The sequence below is a fragment of the Eurytemora carolleeae genome, unplaced genomic scaffold, assembly GCF_000591075.1.
Source record: "Eurytemora carolleeae unplaced genomic scaffold, Eaff_2.0 scaffold140, whole genome shotgun sequence".
NCBI classification, from domain to species: domain Eukaryota; kingdom Metazoa; phylum Arthropoda; class Copepoda; order Calanoida; family Temoridae; genus Eurytemora; species Eurytemora carolleeae.
Window position 1 is genome coordinate 41059 of NW_019396224.1, and position 21699 is coordinate 62757.

Consider the following 21699-nt stretch of genomic DNA (forward strand, 5'->3'; position numbering starts at 1 on the left):
TTAACATGACATTACATTAAAGTATTTGAACATGATTGCTTAGTTCAATGACAAAAGTTTTTTAGGTCATGGTTGAGAAGGGGGGGGAATGGTTACTTGAGGGGGGGGGGCGAAAGGAGTTAGGAGGAGGAGAAAAACCTTAAACTTACTGGCGTTAGAAAAAATGTTTTCGAATTACTAATTCATATATCTTTGCGATCTAATAGTGTAAACCTTTAATATTTCTCAAGGAAATTGTGTCGTTGCGACAGACTCACATTTTCTAATCACTATATCTTTGCAACCTGATGGTGTAAACCTTTGATATTTCAAACTTTCATTTTTATTAGACCAAATAATCTAAAATAATAAACTAAAATTACTAAAATTTAACCATCTTATTTTTTTTCAGGGCTGTGTTGCCATTAAATGTAAAGAATGTAGATAGTAAATGAGAAAACTGAAATATAGTCATGTTTTTGTTCTTCCGATTCCTGGGAATACTTCTACGCAAAAAGTTGGCGTTTTGGGGTAAGACATTCTTTTCACTCAATTCCTTAAAATTCAGCTAATATTAAAAAGGTCGGAAGGTTTTTTTTTAATCAAAAATAAATTTATTTGGATACTTGTTTTTTATTTCAAATCTTCTGGAAGATTATTAAAATGGAATAAACGTTCACGCTTCAGATTCCAACAAAAATACTTATTTTTTTTAACAAAACTTGAATTTTGCAATTCACATACAAAATCATATTTTCCGTTCATTTGATGCCGATAGTTCTTCTCCAAAGAAAATTATAATTTACAAATTCAAGATTGCTTCAAATGATATTTTTTTTTTGCACTACACTGGCGCGGTTAATGAGGGCTGGGGGGTGGGGGAGATTCGAAAATAAAATGATAAATTATTATTTTATAAAGGTCTGTTAACTGGTTTAGTCCTCTTCATATTCTGCTTCTACACAAATAGTATCATCAAACATACAAGGTCAGATTTTAATCATTTCCGATCAATTTACGATCTGTAATTTCCGATCAACGAACGATCTGTAAATTCCGATCAAAGTACGATTTGTAATTTCCGATCAAAGTACGATCTGTAATTTCCGATCAAAGTACGATCTGTAATTTCCGATCAAAGTACGATCTGTAATTTCCGATCAAAGTACGATCTGTAATTTTCGATCAAAGAACGATCTGTAATTTCTGATCAAAGAACGATCTGTAATTTCCGATCAAAGTACGATCTGTAATTTCTGATCAAAGAACGATCTATAATTTCCGATCAAAGTACGATCTGTAATTTCCGACCAAAGTACGATCTGTAATTTCCGATCAAAGTACGATCTGTAATTTCCGACCAAAGTAAGATCTGTAATTTCCGATCAAAGTACGATCTGAAATGTAGTTTCTGATTCTTCATGATGCAGGAAAGTATTTTAAGATTGTGTTTTCTAAAAGTTTGCTTTAATTACATTATGCAAAATGTGTCTCGGACAGAGGAAAACTGGTCTGAGAGAATCATTTACATAATTTCAGGTCTTTTTCTTTTGTGAGAATAGATACCATGAATATTAAAATATTAAAATTGTTAATACAATTTTCAACTCAGTAAAGAGACTGCCGACGAAATTTGAGAGTGATATGTCCGATTAACTTATTAACATTTCATCGGAGCAAAATTGATTGAGATATCATTGTTTTTCTATTTAAAATTTGAATAATTCCCCATGTGTTTTCTCTGTAAAAGTGACTTGCGGAGTAATGTAGCAGAAACAAAAATCCAAAGAATCAGAATTAAACACTTTTTAGGATAGAATTACTAAGATGAATGTAGAAATGTTATTATCGGGCATTCAACTCTTTAATTGGTGCAGAGGCGTCACTTGAAATTTCGTCAACTGTCCCGTTAATATAAAAACTTTAAGAATACAAAACTCGTATGAATTGATTGTTACTAGTGAACAATTATTGATATATTGCCATGCCTTTAAAAGAGTGTCTAATTTAAAAACATAATCAATTAACGGGACTGTAAGCGTTATTTGAAATAACCCTCCATTCAAAGTTGACAATGCCGAATTTACATCAGTGCCCTTAAAAGCTTTGTCTGATCAAGTATGAATTAGATATTAATGTTAATAGTTCTTAGAGCGGATTATTTTTAATTGTGGTTTCTTTTGGGCATTTCTATACTGCAGGAAAATATATTGAAATTATTAGAATTAAACACTTTTGCCTTGAAAAAACAACAATATCTTTTACTTTATTGATCAGATAGAGGTTTAAGGGTACCGTTGTCAATCGGGCACTGTCATTTTTACGCAGAGGGTCCCTTTAAAATTACGTTTACACTCCCTTTAAGCGTACACTTGGTACGTTACCTACAGGTTGTTCCACGAAACATGACAGTTGGTGAAAAGTTTAAAATTTCTTCTTCCATAGTTTGTTTAGTTGTTTGAACCCCAAGGAATAAATAATATAGAAATTTTCACGCCAGCAATATTATAGTAAAATTGATTTCAAAGTAAAATATATTTGAGTAAAAGATTTTTTAATCTAAATAAACTTCAAAAAGTCTACAATATCTAATACAGTATATGGAAGAAGACATTCAAAACTATTTACACACTGTCATGTTTCGCGGGACACCCTGTATATAAAACTTGCATAAATTTCGTTTTCTTAAAAGCCGTTCAACCTCTTTATTTTCGAAAAAAATATCTCATTTCTTAGTTAATTCTCCCTCTAGTCCTATGAATTTTATTTTGTTTTCATCACTTTCATGGATCTAATTAATATTTTTGAGGCACATTCCAAAAGACGTATGTATAAGACATTTTAATGTAAAAAAAAGAATATTTCCCCGAATGATTAGGCCAATTATTATTATTAAAAAATACGAACTGTTCAGTAAAAAAGGGTTTTTTGTCAATCCTCTGGATTTATCATAAACAATTATAGAATTATTAATCATTATCATTTAATTACGCAATTTCCGGTGCTAAACATTTAATTGCTTGTTTTTCATATTTTTTTAATGACTAGATATCACTAATTTAACTTAAGTTTTTTTCCATTTTGGAGTAAAAAAAATATACATTTTGGAAAAAATTGTTTGGGATATAAACTTTAAATATTGTTCCAGATACATTGTAAGCAAATCAGAACTGTATAAAAGATTACTTAAACTGAATAAAAAATATCTAAATCTAAAAATATTATGAATTTCTGGTTTTTACTTATTTATTTTATTTTTCTAGAGAGTCAAGCCCCGAGCATTATGTTGGAGTTCATAAACGTCTCCAGCAATCCAACGATATTGATGTTGATCCAGTTCAATTCATTCCTGGTGTTCCAGGACTATCAAGGTTTAACTTTTATTCGGGTCTTCAGGGGGTTAGGATTTGAGTACATTTTACTCAGAGGTGTAGAGCAGGGGGGGGGGCAATGGGACTAAGCTCCCCCCCTTTAAATTAAATTAAATCAGATCAGACAGAGTTCAATTGTTTGGTAACAAAAGGGACAGTTTAAGATGAAAGTTAGTATTTTGTCTTTGTAAAAGAATTTATATATATATTTTTTTAGATCTGCGCGCAAACTAGTTCCAAACCAACAAGATGTCAGAAATTCAAGACAAAATATCTTCCAGGTGGGACAAGCATTTTCTAAAATTCTAATGATTTTAGAAATATTTTTGGGGGATTTTCTTGACACTAAAGCTTTTGGTTGTTACACGCATTGTTTGCACAATTTTGCAAAGAATTTTTTATAGCTTTTTTTGCACAGACGGCTTGAAAGGAAATTTGCACATTTTAAGTTTTTCTTTAATACATATTTAGGGCTTAAAAATTTTAGAAATATTTTTGCATATTGAAATTTGCTTGGCCACGGGCTTTTCAAAAATGTATATTTTGCTATATTTCGAGCATTTGTTGGTGCACATTTGTGCTAAAAACCTTGATTTCGTTATTAATATTTAGATTTGTTCAAAATGTATAAAATATTACGCCATTATAGGAAAATGGTTAATTTTCTACCTTTTCCAGGAGGAGGCTTTAAAGCATAGTTACAATGGTGACCAAGCTGTTGAGACTGTAGAGAAGGGTAGAGAGGTGTTTTCACCTCAGGGAATTAACATCCAAAGCATATTTTAGTTTCTAATTATTAGATATCATCATAATTTTATTCCGCGGCCATTATCCCTTCCCGAAAAATGTATTTACTCTCCAATAAAGTAAAGTTTTGCGATACAACATGTAAGAAATTGTTATCGCTGTATCTTAATCCCGGTAAAAAAAATGTTTTAGGACTAAAAAGGCGTTTGCGTAGCCTTGTTTAGGGCTGGGCACGTTCCAACTTTTTCTAACCGTTTCGTTAACGACTAGTAAAAATATTATTATTATTTGTAGTAAAGCTTTCTTAGGTTAAACTGATTTTGAGAAGTAATTTCATTGTGCAGTGAAACGGATTAAATTAATCCTTCTGGGTTATCCAGTGTTTTTACCCGGAAATGACTACAATTATTCCTCACAGCTATAGCTGTTACAGATGTTCTAGATTAGCGCAATTTGACCTGTGAACTACCTTCACACAAAACTAGAAAATAAAAATTTTAAAAAGGGGAAATAATAGATCAAATTAAAAAAATACGTTTAAACGTGAACAATGTAAATGCAATGGATAGGACTAGGCGTCATTCCTGGGGAACGATCGTTCCTTACAAGAGCTTTATAAATATGTAAGATAGATCTGTAGCTCAAAAAATAAAAAAAATAATGGACTTTTTTGCTTATGAACACAAATAACGAAACGTAATGGAACGGGGATGGAACGATTTGAGAAAGAACCAACGATTTAGTTCTGACACGAGGAACGAACGATTAAAAAAAATAGGAACACAAGATAGTTGTATATAAAGTATTTATTTTCAAACACAAAATACAAAATAATTATGTATGATGCTTCAGCTAAAAACAAAACACAAAAGAAAATTTAATATGAGCCAATTGAAAATTTAATGTTTAATAATTTTGTTCTGATCGGTATTTGTTGAAACAGACTATTCATATTGAAATCTCAACTGAATATACATTCATTGTACATTTACAAGTAGACACTTAGTCAGCACTCAAATAATCAAAACATTTCTATTGTTTAACTAGACCACTTCCTGGCAGGTTAAACCTGAATTATGTTTGTAGGAAAAATCAGAGCTAAAACCTTTAGAATGAGATATCCTTAATCCCAATTACTTAATCTTAGCATCCAATGGACACCAATGGACATACTTATGATTTTATTCTTTAACCGTTCTTAATTGGATATAGTAGAGAAAAATCAAAAACCGGTTTTTTAATTTATACAGTTCCTCCTGTTTCTGTATATAATCTTAAATGGCACGCAAAATTTCAAATTTATCGGCTTCATATATGCGACTGTGATTGGTTGAACTTTATACACTTTTCAGAATACAATTACAAGATTAAGTTAGTCTCAATATTAAGAAAAGAGAGGATCAAGCATTAATCTCAATANTCTAGGATTTGTGTATGGATGTAAATTATAGAGCAGTGATGGAGAAGACAATGTTGAATTTTCTAACAATCAAATCCAGTTTAACGCTTACGGGAAAAATCCAGGTAAAAGTAATTTAAAATTATTATTTTTTTTCAGATAACATGATAGGCATTTTTTTATTTTATATGTTTTTAATTTTTATACGCACAGTGGTTATCTAAATAAGCCGGAATTTACCTTAGAAAGAGTTTCTGGTTTTTCCCAACGTCTCATTTACCTTAAAAAGAGTTTCTGGCATTCATTGTTGTGAAACCTAATTTTAGAAATATTTTTTATGAAACAAAACTTACAAAAAAGCCCTAGTCCTGCCATTTCCAAAATGTGGTTCGACATTTTTGGTATTTTATTATTGGTATTGGTATTATTGCCGCAAATTTTTTCTAATGTCAAAGACGACTTGAAATATTCAATCAATCAATATCACTGTAGAGTTTAATTTTAGGGTATATTGAGATTGGGAAAAATAGTAGAAATGACCCACCTGTATATTTTAATCAGGTATGTTTTGACAATAAGAATAAATACATACTTTTATTTGTCTTCACTAAAGAGGCTGTAGACGTAATTTCAAATGACTTAATAGGCGGGCATTTTCAATTCACAACGGGAGATGTCGTCTTAGTTCCATCTTTAAAAATGGCTGACTTTGCTAATTACAAGTTCTTTGTCTAAGCTACACAAAATCCGCAGTGCACCTTGATAAAGAAATAACATCTAGTAATTATCAAATATGTTTTTTATAAGCGAGTTGTACAGGGAATATAATGTTTGAACGAATACTGTTGGGAATCAAGGATGCAGCTCTTGAAATTATCGATGTTTTGAACAAAATTTACAAAAATTTTATTTTGTTCAGATTTTAGGCCGAAACAAAATAAAAAAGTGATTTAAAAAAAATATTCAAAAATATTTTTAAAAACATTGAAAAAAAAGCGAAACCAATTTGTTGTATACAAATTATACTTTTTTAAAAATTGTTGAGAAAATGTATATTTTATTGTTTTCTAAAATTTCATAAAAGTTCATCAAATATTGAATGAGATATAACAAAAATATAACAAAAATGTCAGCCAATTATTTGTATTTTTACTATGAAAAGGTTAAAACCTTTTATTTATGCCTAAAGTCAGAACAAAAAACATGATTTTAAAAATTTTGTCCATAACTTCTATAATCCCTGTTTGTTGCTTTGACTCACCCTGTATGAATATGTATATTGTCCACACAGCAAAAATATGTTATCCTCATCTACTAATAAACTAACTTAATTATTTAGGCTGATGTGAATCTAGATGGATATCAGAATCAACAAGGTTAATAGATAAAAAATATTTTTTGTCAATTTAGTTCAGCTTTTTACCTTTCTCGAATATACTTCGTTTTAAGTGACTTATTCGTTGTAGTTAAAAAATAATTTAATTTTTTTGGAAGACATTTACAATTATCTTTAGTGTTTTAAAAGTCCACGGGGCAACGCCTTCGAAATTATGAACCAAATGTTAGAAATATCTAACTAATTTTAAGATTCATTGCTTTGTTCGTAATTTCGATTAAATGTTCTTAATTTCGAAAAAGAGTACAGTGAGTACCAGAACACTGTGAACTAGGAAGACGTCATCGATTTAATAATCATGTGTATTTGATTTTTTTGTAAAGCAAATATACCAGTACAGTAGCTTTAAAATCTATTTGTTTACTAAAATGGCTCTGAACAGAACAATTGCTGTATTTCATGATAATTGGACTATTTAAAGTAAAAGACTAAAAGTCGTTTTTCTATTCCAGAGTTTTCTGGTTCTCAGTGTTGTTCAATATACCAAACATTATGCTAGCTAGGGTTTTCTTTTAAGGAAGTTGAACTGAGTATGCAGTGTTGTGGACAAATTCTTTAGGATTCATTTGAGACTTTTTAAAGATCTGTAAATCCTGAGTTTGAGCGCAAATTCGACGTTCAAAATCGTACTTTTGGATGGATACGTTTTCAGAATCGTTTTTTTAAATTACTAAATAACAACGACGAAAAATAAAGTAAAAATTACAGAATCAAATTAGATGGTTAGGAACATATTTCTCAAAAGAAATTTGTCCATAAATCAATGCTAGAACTAATTATGTCGTTTTCATCTTATTGAATTTCTAAGGTTCTTTGCATTTATTTGTAGATTTATTCAAATTCTTCAAATGTCGTCTTTTCAATAATAATTTCAGAAAATCTGCAGAAAATCTTTGTCAATAATGAGAAACTAGAGTTATGAGAAAATAGAAACTAATAATTAAGCAAGATTTCTTATTTTCGATGATAAGATTAATTTTTATTTTCTCAACATGTTCCTATACATGACATCTGCAGTTTATTGTAGAACTTTTTACATTTTATGTCGTCGTTATTTAATAATTTAAAGAAACAATTCTGAAAACCGCCCAGTCGACTTTGCGCTCAAACTCAGGATTAACAGATCTTTAAAAAATTTTATATGTCTCAAATAAATCCTAAAGAATTTGTCCACAACACTGCATACTCTTATATAGCATATCTTACATAGCCGGTCTGTCCCTTTAACAGTGCAAATTCATATAAAAATTCAATAAAAAAGTTTGTACAAACCTTTAATTAAACAAATTTCTGATCAAAACTATTACACATACCCTTTTCTTGAAAATGATTAAGACTCCCTTTTTTGATATATTTTGTGTTAAAGGTGGGTTTGCATCTAGTTCTGAACCTTATATACCGGAGCAGAGGATAGTTCATCTAGATTTCAAGGTATTTCTCACGTCAAACTAAAGTAGATTTCAAGGTATTTCTCACGTCAAACTAAACTAGATTTTAAGGTATATTTTACGTCGAACTAAACTAGATTTCAAGATATAGCTCACGTCATACTAAACTAGATTTCAAGGTATATCTCACGTCAAACTAAACTAGATTTCAAGATATATCTCACGTCAAACTAAACTAGATTTTAAGGTATATTTTACGTCGAACTAAACTAGATTTCAAGATATAGCTCACGTCATACTAAACTAGATTTCAAGGTATAGCCCACGTCAAACTTAACTAGATTTCAAGATATAATTCACGTCAAACTAAACTAGATTTCAAGATATATCTCACGTCAAACTAATCTAGATTTCAAGATATATCTCACGTCAAACTAATCTAGATTTAAAGATATATCTCACGTCAAACTAAACTAGATTTCAAGATATATCTCAAGTCAAACTAAACTAGAGTTCAAGATATAGTTCACGTCAAACTAAACTAGATTTCAAGATATGGCTTACGTCAAACTAAACTAGATTTCAAGATATATCTCAAGTCACACTAAACTAGATTTCAAGGTATAGCTTACGTCAAACTTAACTATATTTCAAGTTATACCTCACGTCAAACTTAACTATATTTCAAGTTATACCTCACGTCAAACTAAACTAGATTTCAAGATATAGCTTACGTCAAACTTAAATATATTTCAAGTTATACCTCACGTCAAACTTAACTAGATTTCAAGATATAGCTCACGTCATACTAAACTAGATTTCAAGGTATACCTCACGTCAAACTTAACTATATTTCAAGTTATACCTCACGTCAAACTTAAATAAATTGCATGTCAAATTGAAATTTCACTAATTAAAAGGATGCTGGGTCTTGCTGGCACTGCACAAACATATTTTAATTATCACGTGATCCTGTTGTTCAGGGAGCTCCATCTAGTGTATCCTGTTGTTCAGGGAGCTCCACCTATTGTTTCCTATTGTTCAGGGAGCTCTACCTAGTGTATCCTATTGTTTAGGGAGCTCCATCTAGTGTATACTATTGTTCAGGGAGCTCTATCTAGTGTATCCTATTGTTCAGGGAGCTCCACATAGTGTATCCTATTGTTCAGGGAGCTTCACCTAGTGTATCCTAATGTTTAGGGAGGTCCACCAAGTGTATCCTATTGTTTAGGAAGCTCCATCTAGTGTATACTATTGTTTAGGGAGCTTTAACTGCTGTATCCTATTGTTCATGGAGCTCCACCTAGTGTATCCTATTGTTCAGGGATCTCCACCTAGTGTATACTATTGTTCAGGGAGCTTCACCTAGTGTATCCTATTGTTTAGGGAGCTTCACCTAGTGTAACCTATTGTTCAGGTAGCTCCACCTTGTGTATACTATTGTTTAGGGAGCTTCACCTAGTGTATCCTATTGTTCAGGGAGCTCCACCTAGTGTATACTATTGTTCAGGGAGCTTCACCTAGTGTATCCTATTGTTTAGGGAGCTTCACCTAGTGTATCCTATTGTTTAGGGAGCTTCACCTAGCGTATCCTATTGTTTAGGGAGCTTCACTTAGTGTATCCTATTGTTCGGGATCTCCTCCTAGTGTATCCTATTGTTTATGGAGCTCCGCCTAGTGTATCCTATTGTTCAGGGAGCTTCACCTAGTGTATACTATTGTTCAGGGAGCTCCACCTAGTGTATCCTATTGTTTAGGGAGCTTCACCTAGTGTATCCTATTGTTTAGGGAGCTTCACCTAGTGTATCCTATTGTTCAGTGAGCTTCACTTAGTGTATCCTATTGTTCGGGATTTCCACCTAGCGTATCCTATTTTTTAGGGAGCTCCGCCTAGTGTATCCTATTGTTCAGGCAGCTTCACCTAGTGTATACTATTGTTCAGGGAGCTCCACCTAGTGTATCCTATTGTTTAGGGAGCTTCACCTAGTGTATCCTATTGTTTAGGGGGCTTCACCTAGTGTATCCTATTGTTCAAGAAGCTTCACTTAGTGTATCCTATTGTTTGGGATCTCCACCTAGTGTATCCTATTGTTTAGGGAGCTCCACCTAGTGATTACATTGTTCAGGGAGCTTCACCTAGTATATCCTAGTGTTTACTGAGCTTGCACCTAGTGTATCCTATTGTTCAGAGAGCTCCTCCTAGTGTATCCCATTGTTTAGGGAGCTTTACCTAGTGTATCCTATTGTTTAGGGAGCTCCACCTGTGTACCCACTCTTCCTAATGTATCCTATTGTTTAGGGAGCTCCACCTAGTGTATCCTACTTGAAGCAGATCCTTCCAATGGTTAAAGATCTCGGAGCTACTGGAATACTATGGGAGTGGGAGGATACCTTCCCGTTCACGGGCAGGTTTGACAACTTACTTTAATACTATGTCTGTCTGTCTATTCTTTAAATTCTATACAAAAAAAAAACGTTCAAACGGCTGAACCGATCGGGCATAATTATCACATGACCCCATGGCATGTCTATGGACGATCAAATTGAAAAATTCCAGAAAATATTGTTGGTATTTCTCATCAATTTAAACTAAAATAATCTGCAAAATTTGAGAAATTAATAATGGCTACTTTAATAGATTCAAGTATTACTGCGGATGGAATATGAAAGCACGCAATTATCTGTTAGAAAAATATAATGATTTTATTTTCAATGAGACGAAGGTTTTATGGGTACCGTTGTGAATCTGACATGCCAGACTACAAATTTAGTCTATAATCCCCATACATATCTCCAGATCTCCAGATTTTATATTTTAGTTTTATGCAAATTAAAAACGTTTTTATTTATTTCAAGGTTGAAAAAACTTTTAAGATTACTTTAAACGAATGTCAAAAACTTGGCCTTAGCCAGGCTCTTACCCTTTTATCCCAAATGTATGGATGAACAACAATATTTCTCAAATGCAACATTAACTTTCAGCTTCAAAACGTGTATTGCGGGCCGCCTAACTAAGACAAAATGCAAAAATTAAATTAGGAAGCCTGTTGCAGTAAACTATTGTTATATAATCATAAAAGTATTATTGTTATATAATCATAAAACATTATTGTTATATAATTATAAAACATTATTGTTATATTATTATAGAAACATTATTGTTATATAATTATAAAAAACATTATTGTTATATAATTATAAAAAACATTATTGTTATATAATTATAAAAAACATTATTGTTATATAATTATAAATATTATTATTGTATTATTGTAATGTGATTATCATACCGCAAGGGACAACGAGGATAAAGACAAGTTAAAATAATTGCTGTATGATCAAATATTACTGCAACAAAGTGTGAATTCAGAAATCAACTAAAATATATTTTAAAATCCGCAAATTCAGTTTTTTCTATCCATTACTTTAGAGCAATTTGATTTATGTAAAAAAAAACAATTATTTCACAATGCCAACTCGACCTGGAAACAAAAGTTCCAGAGTCGTAAATTCTCTTCTTTTTCCCAAGAGTGCACATTCTTTATCTTTCAATATGGCAAGCTTCAAAGTTGATTATGACTTCAAACATTTGGTATTTAAAGTTAAGCATTTTTTGTTTTCTCTGTGTTCTATTGTACACTCAATAACAATGTAAAAAGGTTCATGCATTTTTTAGTATATTTTTATTATTATTATTATGATCTGTTTAGATTAGCTGCAGTGTCCACCTCAAACCATTATACAGTAGAGGAGGTCAAGGTAAAATATTATTATTATTATTATTATTATTATCAATATAATAAAACAAGGCATTCGTATAAAATATATGTTATCTATAGCCGGCCAAACGGCTGGACCGATTACGTTGAAATATATAGATCAGGTAAACAATTACAAGAATATATAGATCAGGTAAACAATTACAAGAATATATAGATCAGGTAAACAATTACAAGAATATATATAGATCAGGTAAACAATTACAAGTTAATGGAGTCGTATATTTTTCAACCATACCGCTTCTTATGAAGAGATATTGAAAAAAGCAAAAATAATTTGAATTTCTAATATGTAAAACAAGCTGAAAGGAATTGAGTCTTTGTCACACTCTCTGATTTTCTAATCCCTATATCTTTGCAACCCAAAGTCTTAAATCTTAGATATTTCAAACTATAAATGTTTTTAGGAAACTAAAAAATCTAAGTTTGAAATATCAAAGATTTACACCATCAGATTGCTAAGATATTGGCATTCGAAAATTTGAGTTTGTGGCAAAGACTCAATTCCTTTTCACTGGAAAAGGTTTTCTGAGAGCCTTGAACCCTAAAAATAAATTTGGCATCCCTGTGGTAATCCAATAAACATCCAAACAACTTAACCGATTGATTCCAACTTTTCTGTGGTAACTCCCCATGCCTCCAGGATTGATCATAGTTGTAAATATAGACTGGAAAATAAAGTCGACATTTAATATTTTAAAAATACTACAAATAAAGCAGAAAAACCCTAGAAAATATTTTTAAAAAATCACGACTTGAAATGCAACAGTCAAATTCTAAAATGGATAGAGGGGCGTGAAGCGCCCTAAATATACTATTTGATTTAAGACCTAATTTAGGTGATGAAACTGCATACTGGAGCTAAATACGTCCATATTGGGTGTGACGAAGTTTATCATCTAGGAACATGTGAACCTTGTTTAGATCAATCCAGGTCAGCAATACTTTTTTTTACATTTTGAAGAATGATTCATAAAAATTGTGATTTTGAAATAAGAAGCACAACTGTTCTATCCTACTGCTTAAAGATATATCCTGAGTAATCAATATTTTCTGTCAAAGTAATTTTGTAGATAAACTAGTTTTCTTTCCCATAATTCAGATTTTCATATCTTTGCAAACCAATATCAAATAGTTTTCTTGTAAAGGAATCGAGTCTTTGCCATAAAATCAGATTTTCTAATACCTAAATCTTTGTTAAATAATCTTAGTTAGAAATATTAAAGGTGCACACCATCAGGTTTCAAAGATGTAGGGATTAGAAAATTTTAGATTGTAGCAAAGACTCAATACCTTTATTCCCATTCAGATTAACTACAATTTAAAAATAGAGACGGTTTTTAGTTTTCAGTGCTTTCTACAGAAATCCCCCAAAGAATCCCATTTAGCATTAAAAACTATATATTTTCTGTAGGACAGTTATATTTATCGATCATGTATCTCGGACAGCTAAATATGTGATAACCAAGTACATCAGCAAACCTATAGTCTGGGACGACATGCTCAGGAATTTTATGGAGGTCAGTTTTATTTACTTTCTCAAAACATTAATAGTAAATATATTTATTGCTCTCTCACTTCTTTCTTCTTCTAATTTTTACCATCCAAAGGAAATGTAAGTCTTTTTGTACTCTTTTTCAAGGAAAGGATGAATGAAATATTTTCACAAATGTGACAAGGAATGTAAAGTTCTATGAGATATATGTAGATATAAGATAAAGGGGTGTCTTAGCCCTCTCATACAAACAACACCCCCCCCCCCCCCCCCCCCTTACAATCAGTTTTAGATTCTTGCAAAAATCTAGACATTTATTATAAGTACTCATGAATTTTTTAGACCGGATCGACTTTGAAATGTTGCAACGCCTATACTAAGAACTATACAGTTACTAAAAGTCTTGTTTTATCTGTATAATTTGCATGCACAATGATGACAAGAATAAAAATGAATTTCATTCTTTGTCTTCGTTCAATATTTTATAATAAACATAACTAAAGATTTTACAAATGATAAATCTTAAATTATTTTTAACGCTTGGTTATGATTATTCCAGAAAAAAATCCATTTCGACTTTTCAACAAATAGTAAGATAGAGTAGAGGGAAGACGACTTTAGATTTATTGAAGGGTTTTTAGAGAGGGGAAAGTCCAATTAACATCGGTACCGTTATGTACAGGATGAAATGTTGAAACTAGCAAGTCTAGTTGAACCAATGGTCTGGGTTTATGCAGAGGATGTTTACAGGTCAATATAAATTATCAATTATCAATATATATATAATTTTTGATAAATAATTAGAAATCTTGCAAAGGAAAATTTTTATTCATTATAAATATTCCCGTAGTATTATGTAAAATAAATGTTGTAGAATTTTGAACTAAATAGATTGTATTTAATTGCAGGTTCATGCCCCCCTACACGTGGGAGAGGTATGCTCAAGTCTTTCCTTACCTTTGGACAGCATCAGCTTTTAAAGGTATTATTATTATTGTTATTATCATTATTATTATTGTTATCATCACTGTTACGTATCTAAAATTTGGTATTGATGTTGGTGAGTGTTAGTATTAGTATTAGTATTAGTCTTAGTATTATTATTATTATTAATGTATGGACGCTAAGTTATTCGGTATGAGACGTCTTTAACAATTTTCTCCTTATAGACGCAACAGATAAAAGTAAGATTAGTAGCGATCAAAAGCGCTTTCATTAAGCCTATACCCCCTTTCATTTTTCGCGAACACTCCTTTTAATGCATAGAAAAAGTATTAATGTTTCAATAAATTGAAAAAAGAAATGTAGATTCTTTCACTAAAGGTTAAATTCACTACCTGAACAAAATTATTTTGTAATAATAATAAAAAAATGATCAAATTAATATTAAAAATAATAATTGATAGAAAAAATTACGATATTTTTATTATTTGTAATATTACTTATATTTTAAGCGTTACTACTACTGACAATGCGGCAAACTATTTGTTATTCAGCTATTATTTTTAAACTTTTACAGAATTGTTTTTAGACTTATTGTAGTGTGTCATTTTTGCACAACATTTTTCAAAAATTAACTTTTTTATTTTTAAAATTTTAGGAACTAGATTTTGAAAGGGATAATTATCTTTGGAAAGCCTTATCTTGGTGCTACTTTCCGGGATCCAATTTTTTCAGGTAAATGCATTAGTTTAAAGATTCAAGTTTTTTAATAGTTGGAGATTTTTTAACAGAATCCCCTCCCCCCCCATTATAATTATTATTAGGTGCACATGGTGAGACCCTTGTGGTCCCAGATGCTAAGAGACATCTAGTGAATAATCTCTATTGGATTAATGTTATGAGGGAACAAGGACCTAAGCTTAAGGGAGGTTTTAGGGGCATAGCACTAACAGGTATTTGTTATTTATTAATTTACTTATTTTTTAATATATATTGGTTTGAATTTGAATTCAAAAATGGCTGACGCTTTAAAAAAAAATTATTTTGAAGGTTTTTTACTCTTTTTACAAAATGTTGACTAATTTTACTCTTTTTACAAGATGTCGACTAATTTTAACTCCATGTAAAATGTCAAGGTAATAATTTGCATCTTAGAAAATATCAAAAAGAAAAATTATGTTTTACAATTAACCAATTTTGGATTAAATCAAATAGGAGTCGTTTGACAATCTTTTTGTAAAATGAATCCTGGAAATATTTTTAATATTTATTTTCAGGTTGGCAGCGGTATGATCATTTTTCTGTTCTCTGTGAACTGCTGCCCGCAGGATTACCCAGTCTTGCGATAGGCGAGTAAATTCAATTTGTTTTTGTATTCATATGTTTCCTTGAGTGGTCGGCATTTATATCAATACAACGAAGACAACTTTTCCAGTTTTTTATTTTTTTATTTCTAACAAGCTTTTTTCAAAATTACAAGTTAACAAATAAACAAAGAGAAGCTGTTAATTAACAGCTTCTCTTTGTTTCCATGTTTATGTGTATCCATGATGTTAAAAAAATTAAAATCAAAAGTCGTCTTCATTGGTATTCGTCGACGACTCAATCATAAACTTAAATGACGCCTCAAGTTTTTTTTTACTTTAGTGTATTGGTGTAGTAAAATGAGTTTCATTCATTTCTCAATAAACAAAAGTTTGAAATCATACAAAAATACAACCACAGACAAGATTACTATTCTCACTCTTGGGTGTAAAATCAAAATTAGAGGAGTAATGAGATCGTAAAGTCGTGCTGGAAATATCGGATAGAAGTTACAAAATCCTTGCTGCATAAATGTTCAAATACGAAATTACGCTTTGCGTATTATAATTGTTTTTTCTTTCAAGTTTTTTATGAGTTTTTGGTGCTCAAGTTATTTTTTGCAACCCGGTGAAATATCAATACAACGGTAAAATATCAATACAACGGTGAAATATCAAAGGTTATTACCATCGGGTTGCTAAGTTACTGGGATTAGAAAATTTGATTGTGTGGCAAAAATTCAGTTTCTTTTATCAATAGATTTAAGCTTCAAGGGAATTTCAGTTCTTCATGTCCGGTTCCCACCGGTACCCCCTAGAGTCTTTATCTAAGTAACTAAAATAATAATCTGGCCGTTTTCCTTTCTTGACAAATGTTAATTCCTTCTTTTGGCTCTGTTGCAAAATTGAAAGTTACTCTTTCTGATAAATAATCAAGGTTCAGATTATTAAACATGTTTAAAAGTGTACTATCGTGAATGGGACATGATCCACTTTTAAATTAAGGCTCACTTGAAACTACATTATAGATCTGCTCTCTGTCAGCCATGGGAGTTATAATGTATCACTAAACTCAAAATTCTTCCAATCCCTCAGCTGTCCAGACAATTACAGACGTCAGGTCATTTTAAATTTAAAAATTAATCATTCACGTTAAACTAAAGTAAATTGCATTCACGTTAAAGTTAAGTAAATTGCATTCACGTTGAAGTAAAGTGAATGCATTCACGTGAAACTAAAGTTAATTGCATCACGTAAAACTAAAGTCAATTGCATTTATCTTAAACTAAAGTAAATTGCATTCACGTAAAACTAAAGTAAATTGCATTCACGTGAAACTAAAATCAATTGCATTTACGTTACACTAAAGTAAATTGCATTCACGTGAAACTAAAGTAAATTGCATTCACGTGAAACTAAAGTAAATTGCATTCACGTAAAACTAAAGTAAATTACAATCACGTAAAACTAAAGTAAATTGCATTCACGTAAAACTAAAGTCAATTGCATTCACGTTACACTAAAGTAAATTGCATTCACGTGAAACTAAATAAATTGCATTCACGTGAAACTAAAGTAAATTGCATTCACGTGAAACTTAAGCAAATTACCCTCAGGTGAAACTAAAGTAAATTGCATTCACGTTAAACTAAAGTAAATTACATTCACGTGAAACTGAAGTAAATTGCATTCACGTTAAACTAACGTAAATTACCTTCACGTGAAACTAAAGTAAATTGCATTCACGTTAAACTAAAGTAAATTACATTCACGTTAAACTAAAGTAAATTGCATTCACGTTAAACTAAAGTAAATTGCATTCACGTTGAAGTAAAGTAAATTGAATTCACGTGAAACTAAATTAAATTCCATGAAATATTGTAATCTTATATGTTTTCAATCCAAACTACGCTAATTGTTGAGTTATTGAGAAGAATAATAATGTTTTGAATTTCTAATGTTTTGCTTAAAACTAAAATATAAAATATAAACTATATACAAATGTGGCGAAAGATAATCGATGATCCTAGATTTCACCGGTTTTTTGGAGATAAAAAGATTTGTAAACAAACGGATCTTCAAATAAAATTTAGTTTTAATGTCTGTGGACAGAATTTAATGAATTTGCGGGATCGCTGAACTGCTTAACACCGGTAAAAATTTGAATCACCGATTCAAATCCTTCAAATTGGAACCGGCAGTAGGTAGTTGGGTCCGATCAGTTCTGCAGTTTTGATGTTAATTGGATTCAAGCCATTTACTCATATTGAAAACATCTCGGAAACCCAGCTTAGCCTTGATTTTTTCCTTTAAAAATCGACCCACTCATTTTAAAATTAAAACCAAACTAATATTTTTTCCGTGGTTTTCCTGAGTTCCCCAATCAAATTTTGAGGCAAATCGGTCCATGGGTTCCTGGGTTGTGATCGGACATACAAACAGACAAACGGAGATTACTACTTTATATACTTCTATGCAGTATACATGATGATGATATATGATTATTTAGGGTTACGGAGAAACTAGTTTTGTTGGAAAAAGATGTTTTTGAGTTTTTAGATAAGTATGTATAATGTATACCATTTAAAAAATATTAGGCATCCTCATATTTGCAATAATTAAAATCTCATGTAAATAATTAATATCTCATGTAAAACAAAAAAAATTAGCTTACCTCATAATTGCAATGATTAAAAGCTTTTCATTTAAAAGTTAAGGCTTAAAAATAAACAATGTAATAGATCATTGTATAGCTAAAATATCTGGGAAATTTATCTAAAACAGTATTTGGTGTATAATCCATTCCTACATTTATTATTATTTTTGTTGCTTTTATAAATTTAGGATTTTGAACCATTCTTTTTATACTTTTTTTACAATGATTATTCAAAAATATTGAAATTCAAATTTAAAATCAAAATTTTTTTTTAAAAATTGTTTTTAGGGCTGAGAGGAAAAAAGGCTGGTTAACCCAATACAGCAAAGATCATCATTTTGGTTCACCCTTCAGGATAGAAGAGGTTAGCACCAACTGATACAAAAATATTAAATTTAAAGGATTTCTTGAAAGACATTAAAGATTGAGTCTTTGACAAAAACTCTGATTTTATAATCCTTATAACTTTGCAACCCAATGTTGTAGACCGTAGATATTTCAAACTATGAATTCTGTTACATAAAATAGTCTCAATTTATAATATCAAAAGTTTACATTATTAGTACAAAGATATAAAGATTAGAAAATTCGAGTTTATGGCAAAGACTCAATTCCATTAAGATAATTTTTAAGCGTGCACTTTCGAATAAAATTTAACCTTCTCAACAGAATTTTTTATCTTTTTCTGTTTTGAACCCTTTGTTTCGAATGAAAAAGTACAAAAAAGTAAATAAAAAGTTAAAATTGAATAAACTGAACGCTTCTAGACCTGGTTAGTCCGTGATGGAATCTTATCAATATTAATCAAATCAAAATTGGGATCAATATCTCTGTGATTTTTACCATTTGGGGAATGAATACTAAACTAGGTTTTTTTTGGGGGGGTGGGGCGATAATCTTTTAAGAAAACGTCAACTTCTGTTGAGAAACCCTATAGTAAAATATTCTGTTTAGATAATGTCAGACTGGTCAAGATATCAACATGAGGTTATATCCCTTATGTTTAGATAATGTCAGACTGGTCAAGATATCAACATGAGGTTATATCCCTTATGTTTAGATAATGTCAGACTGGTCAAGATTTCAACATGAGGTTATATCCCTTATGAAGGTGGCAAACTCAGCCTTAAGTGAGGTAGGATTTTAAGCAAATATTTCTCAATAGATTTTAAGTGAAGGATTTCATCATAGCTATGTTTCCAGGGCTTTAAAAAAAATTAGTTTATTCTTTACATTTGTGTTCCTATCACTATGCAAAAGGTAACCCGGAGAGAAGATATATGCAAAAAAAAGAACCAAACGCGATCTTGTTTTGTTGTTAGATTTTCTCCAAATGTTTCCTTGAGATACAAATTCTGCAAAGTTTAATAAAAACAAACTTTACAGAATTAAAACTATTCAAACTTAACCGGCACGGTTTACATCTAGGATATATATATTAAAATGAAAAGTCTAAAACTTTTCTCAGAATAGCGTGATGTAATTTGTATTTTATATTTAGATTATTTGATGAAACTGAATATATTTTTTGAAATATCTAAGGTATTCGATATTGGGATTAGAAAAATGTGTGGCAAAGACTGTACTCCTTTATACAACAAAATAAATATAAGGTTTCTGTGCGTACTGCCGTCATCTGCAGAACACAAACCTAAGAAATAGCGGGGTTTAGTGGAGACTGACAACATTCTTAATAGCTCTGATTGAAACCATTTCTTTCTAGGTATTTGATCATCACACAGTAGGGGAGTGGGTTGAATTAAAACTGTATCCGATGTACAAGAAACTATCCATACTCAGGTCATTAATTCATTAATTGATAATAGATTTAACAATTTATTAATTTATTTATTACTAGCTGAAGTGCACGGCGTTGCCCGTGGAATTGTAAAACACTTTTTTTTTTAATTCAAATGTTGAGAAATAAAGTTGAGGCAAATTGGTTGGTCAAGGGGTTCGTGGAGTTATGATAGGACAAACAAACAAACAAAAAGAGATCACGATATTTATACTATATAAAAATGTTTATGAAACTATAGTGTACTTTATCATTATTCCTCACTTCATCGTGAGTTTCATAATGAACTTGCTGTAAAGTAATCATCGTGCTATAAAGTTAAATTAGCTAAAATATCTGTCCAAAAACTTTGTAAAACTGCGAACCAAAATAACAGTGTTATAAATAGTTATTTAATTTGAAGCTGAAATATATATATATATATATATATACAGATACGGGAGGAACCAACTGTCCATGTAATATGGGAAAAATACTCGACCCATGTCAACATGTATTTGTTTATGTTTTAAAGCAAAGCCACTGTAGCCTGAAAATCATTTGGATCCATGTGAACACTAAACAATTGAAAAATGTAAAGCATATCTTGAATTCAACAGTTGTCATCTTATTCCACAGTTTGGTCGAGTTAATAATATTTAGAAATTATTTAGGCAAGAAGCTGACGTCCTAAAAACATCACTCTACTGGGAGAAACGTCCTTTTCCTGTTGCTAACTCCATTTTAGACCTTGGTATTGGGGTTCCCCCAACCTCCCCGCCCCCTCCATCACAACATGGTGAGAAGAGGCGTGTCTATCAACAACCTGACTTATACTCCAGCAAGAGTAGGCTACGAGCACTAGGAACCGTATAGGGAGGATTAAATTAATCCTTTTAGTCAAATATCTGATAAAATAGAATACAGATTTTAAATGTAACTTAAAACCCCCAGCCTCTTGTTTCTTTGCGGAAGAAATCCACGAATCATTCTTAAGAAAATCTACGGATCAAAATGAATGCACAAGACACGCTGTATTACAGGATAGTTTATAGGATCTTTAAGTTTCAATTGTCAAATCTTTTTATATAAGTATACAGCCTGAAAAAAAAACAATGTAAATCTGAATGTTTGCTATCACAACAATTTTTTAAAACTCTTGGTTGCGGTTATTTATAATGATCGTTTTGTATTCTCTTTCTCCTTTCTTACTCAATAATCTTTTTACGACGTGTCTAAAATGATAAGTTTATGTAAACCGTCCATAATATTTATAGCCCCAAATTTATAGAAATAAGTCAAATAGATTAATGCCGGACCTTTAAATTAAAATTTATCTAAAGAGGTTCCATCACTCTCCAGTTTGCCATAATATCAACCCCCCCCCCCACCCCATCTAAAAGAGATAAAAAATGAAAAGAAACATTTATCAATCGCATTTATGACTATTTTTTTTGCTCTGACCT

General features: G+C 30.9%; 1 protein-coding gene across 1 annotated transcript; it reads left to right on the plus strand.

Annotated features, from left to right (window-relative positions):
- The first annotated feature begins 391 nt into the window (after nucleotides 1-391).
- LOC111698638 (hexosaminidase D) lies at nucleotides 392-21635 on the plus strand. Its single transcript, XM_023469016.1, has 26 exons — nucleotides 392-510; nucleotides 901-967; nucleotides 3243-3350; nucleotides 3568-3631; nucleotides 4029-4109; nucleotides 5549-5621; nucleotides 6002-6057; nucleotides 6836-6872; nucleotides 8259-8323; nucleotides 10580-10689; nucleotides 11991-12039; nucleotides 12120-12130; nucleotides 12179-12221; nucleotides 12899-12993; nucleotides 13474-13579; nucleotides 14237-14304; nucleotides 14463-14536; nucleotides 15321-15449; nucleotides 15774-15845; nucleotides 16829-16947; nucleotides 17417-17427; nucleotides 18310-18363; nucleotides 18745-18820; nucleotides 19517-19591; nucleotides 20180-20256; nucleotides 20908-21635. The coding sequence occupies exons 1-26, from the start codon at nucleotides 453-455 to the stop codon at nucleotides 21107-21109; spliced, it is 1980 nt and encodes a 659-aa protein (XP_023324784.1). The 5' UTR covers nucleotides 392-452; the 3' UTR covers nucleotides 21110-21635.
- The last annotated feature ends 64 nt before the right edge of the window (nucleotides 21636-21699 follow it).